We start from the raw sequence: 2,936 nt of genomic DNA, 5'->3' as shown, positions 1-2,936 counted from the left end.
ATATATGTATATGTACATATATATGAATAATTAAATAATCATCAATTTTTATTAATTTTTCGCAGAAATGATGGTTAGGAAATAAAGATTCAGATAGTAAAATACGCGAATAAAAATTGGTATACAACAAAATGGATTAGTCAAATAGATATACCTGACTACCTCCAGCATCCACTGTCTGGTCCAGTAGCCCTCTTCCTCCCACATGGGATATCAAGTAAAATTTACTCATACAGATGCCACAAACATCACATGAATTCACAGCAAACAGCATATATTTTAAACAGTATTTGGTAACAGAATATACATAAATAATATACAGAATCAAACAGCAGAAATCATACACTAGTGTTCCTTCGTTGTATATGGAGTTATGGACATATTAATCCTAGTAAAATATTATATATTTTCCGAATTACATGTCCCCCTCGTAGCAAAGGCCAAGAAAAAACTAAAAATAAATTTAGAAACAAAAAACACACAATTAAGATGAGTGATCGATCGAGGACAATAGGGATCGTAAACTCATCGGGAACGGCGATTAATCAGATGATAAGAAGTTGTACTCGGCCTTTGAACGTGTATGATTGATTCAGAAACTGCACAAGTTGTCTTACAAGATAATGCAGAAAGATTGAAAAATCCAAACCTTTCACCCACACTCCTTGAGACCTTGGCGGCACCACTTGAGTATCCTTGATCATCGTCGTTGTTGTTGCTGTCATCGTCCTTGGAACACTCAACTAGTGCAGCAAAGAAAGGATCCTTTGGGAGATTAGCAGTATGCCTTTTGGAGTTGTGTCCGATCTGAATAATATCATCCATGATCAACTTTTTGGAGGAGATCTTCTGATTACTGAGTGTGGGAGGAGGCTGTGGGAGACGCTTCAATGAGGAATGTAATTGTAATTCCTTGTTGTTGCTGCTGCTGCTGCTGCTAGGTTTCTTTGGAATACCTGGAAAATGTTCCCAAGAGAATGGGACACCGGAAAACGGAAGCGGGGTTGCCGGACTAATAGGAGGAGAAGAATCATGGTCGAGATTACAGGACGATAATACGAAAGATGAAGACGACGACCTCGATGAGGAGGAGGAAAATGATGGTGTTCTTTGAGAAAAATATTGATGTTTCTTCATGGCTGGAAATATTGTGTCACAATTTTTTGAGACAGTTTGGGTTTGGCATCGTCCACCACTTACATGATCAGAAGGTGAGGAGGACTCCATGTGATATATGGACAGTACTTTCGATTCACCCTTTTCCATCTTTCTCTGGATAAATATGGGATGTTGCTACGTACAGATCCCATTGTCTCTTTAAATATTGTAAAAATGTATTTAATGATGATTATTGTATTCATTAACTTGTAAAACGACCCAAGGAGAATTGACCAATATGACAAAGTAAGGAGAGAGACGAGGACTGTCACTCATGACTACCATGTATTGATATTTTTATTTCAAATGTTACGTGACAAGTTTTGTGTGGCTTAATTAGCTCATATTCCTCATTTCTAGGCATGTTTACTTAGAAAGAATGGGAGTTGGGGTCAATTTGATTCTCGATGCCTTTATTAAAATATAGGAAAGAAAATCAGTTCACCTCTAAACTTTCTCATGCGTTTACTAACACGTTAGAAATCTAAATAACATAAATCAAACTATAGAGAGCTAGCTTATTGGGAAATTTGGAAAAATAACCAAAATTAGAACTCTATATAGAATTAAAGCCACCCTTTTGAATTTATGATAATTATAACCAAAATCTAATATAAAAGTACTAATACACCCTTATGATTAAAACATTTTACAAAACAAATCCAAAGAAATTCAAAGCCTCACTTCAGCAACCTAGACAATTCTAGCCCTCTCAAAAAGCTCAAAAGCTCAGCCAATTTCTGATGAGAAGTTTTATTAAGCTCTTGGTTATTTTTCCATCTGATATTCACAGTTACTTTTCTAAATTTTTCAAAAATCCCAATCTTTGTCATCTTCTTCCCATCCCAGCAAAACCCAGAGGTTGGAGCTTCACGCAACGTTACAATTTGTTTTTCGAAGACAATCATATCATTTATTCAAGGTAACCACTAAGCAGTAAGCTATCCCCCTTTCTTTCCCTCTTACATTTCTCTTTGTTGAAGATCAAATTGGATTTAAGTACACGTTAAAATCAAATTGGGCTCTGATTTGTAACAAGATTTATAGAAAAATGATTGCTTTTTGTAGATCAACTGTTTGGAGAGTTGATTTCCAGAAGAAAAGGTGTTGGAATCAGATAAAACCAAAATGAGTTTTGTGGTTACAGCTCTAATCTTTGCAATGGTGGGCGTAATTGCTTCCCTCATTGTTAAAAGGGTATATTAGTATTTTTAAATCAACTTTTGGTTCTAATTATAATAAAATTAAAAGGATGGCTATAATTCTATATAGGGTCCAAATTTTGGTTATTTTTCCAAATTTCCCTTGCTTATTTGATTCTTCTTATTTTTCGTATTTGTAAGTTCTTTTGTTCATTCTTTATTCATTTTTTGATAAGTAAACATTATGAAATATTCGTTCTAATAAAAGATAAAAATTAAAAACCAGTGAAACAATGACTATGGTTGGCCTGTTTTGTAAAGTTTTAAGTTCAATTAGTGTGAATAACGAATTTAATATTAAATTAATATGTTTAACAATCGACATGGACATAATGAGAATTTGAGTAACGATGTGGTGATCATAATGACATGTTCTGGAATTGTCTAGTGTGGTGGGGTTATATTTTACAAGGAGGAGTGGTTGGAAGGAATCACGTGAACATGGGTTCAAGTCAATTAACATATCCCTAAAAGCCTCTTTAAGATCCGTGTGTTTCTTGGGAGTCAATTTGTATTTTTTTTTAATTTATTTAGAAACGTTAAATTTATTAGATTCAAGAAATTGATCAGATTTGA

General features: G+C 34.1%; 1 protein-coding gene across 1 annotated transcript; it reads right to left on the bottom strand.

Moving 5' to 3' along the window:
* Positions 1-257: 257 nt before the first annotated feature.
* LOC137725053 (uncharacterized) lies at positions 258-1,350 on the bottom strand. The gene has a single exon (XM_068463659.2). The coding sequence runs from the start codon at positions 1,264-1,266 to the stop codon at positions 526-528; it is 741 nt and encodes a 246-aa protein (XP_068319760.1). The 5' UTR covers positions 1,267-1,350; the 3' UTR covers positions 258-525.
* Between the last annotated feature and the right edge of the window lie 1,586 nt (positions 1,351-2,936).

This window comes from Pyrus communis, chromosome 5, assembly GCF_041283825.1.
Source record: "Pyrus communis isolate YQ-2024b chromosome 5, ASM4128382v1, whole genome shotgun sequence".
In the NCBI taxonomy this organism is placed as follows: Eukaryota; Viridiplantae; Streptophyta; class Magnoliopsida; order Rosales; family Rosaceae; genus Pyrus; species Pyrus communis.
Note: the sequence above shows the minus strand (reverse complement) of the source record. Positions and strands in the feature narration are given on the sequence as shown.

Coding starts and splice junctions, on each gene's coding strand:
- LOC137725053 (XM_068463659.2), bottom strand. CDS start 1,266: ATGGAAAAGGGTGAATCGAAAGTACTGTCCATATATCACATGGAGTCC.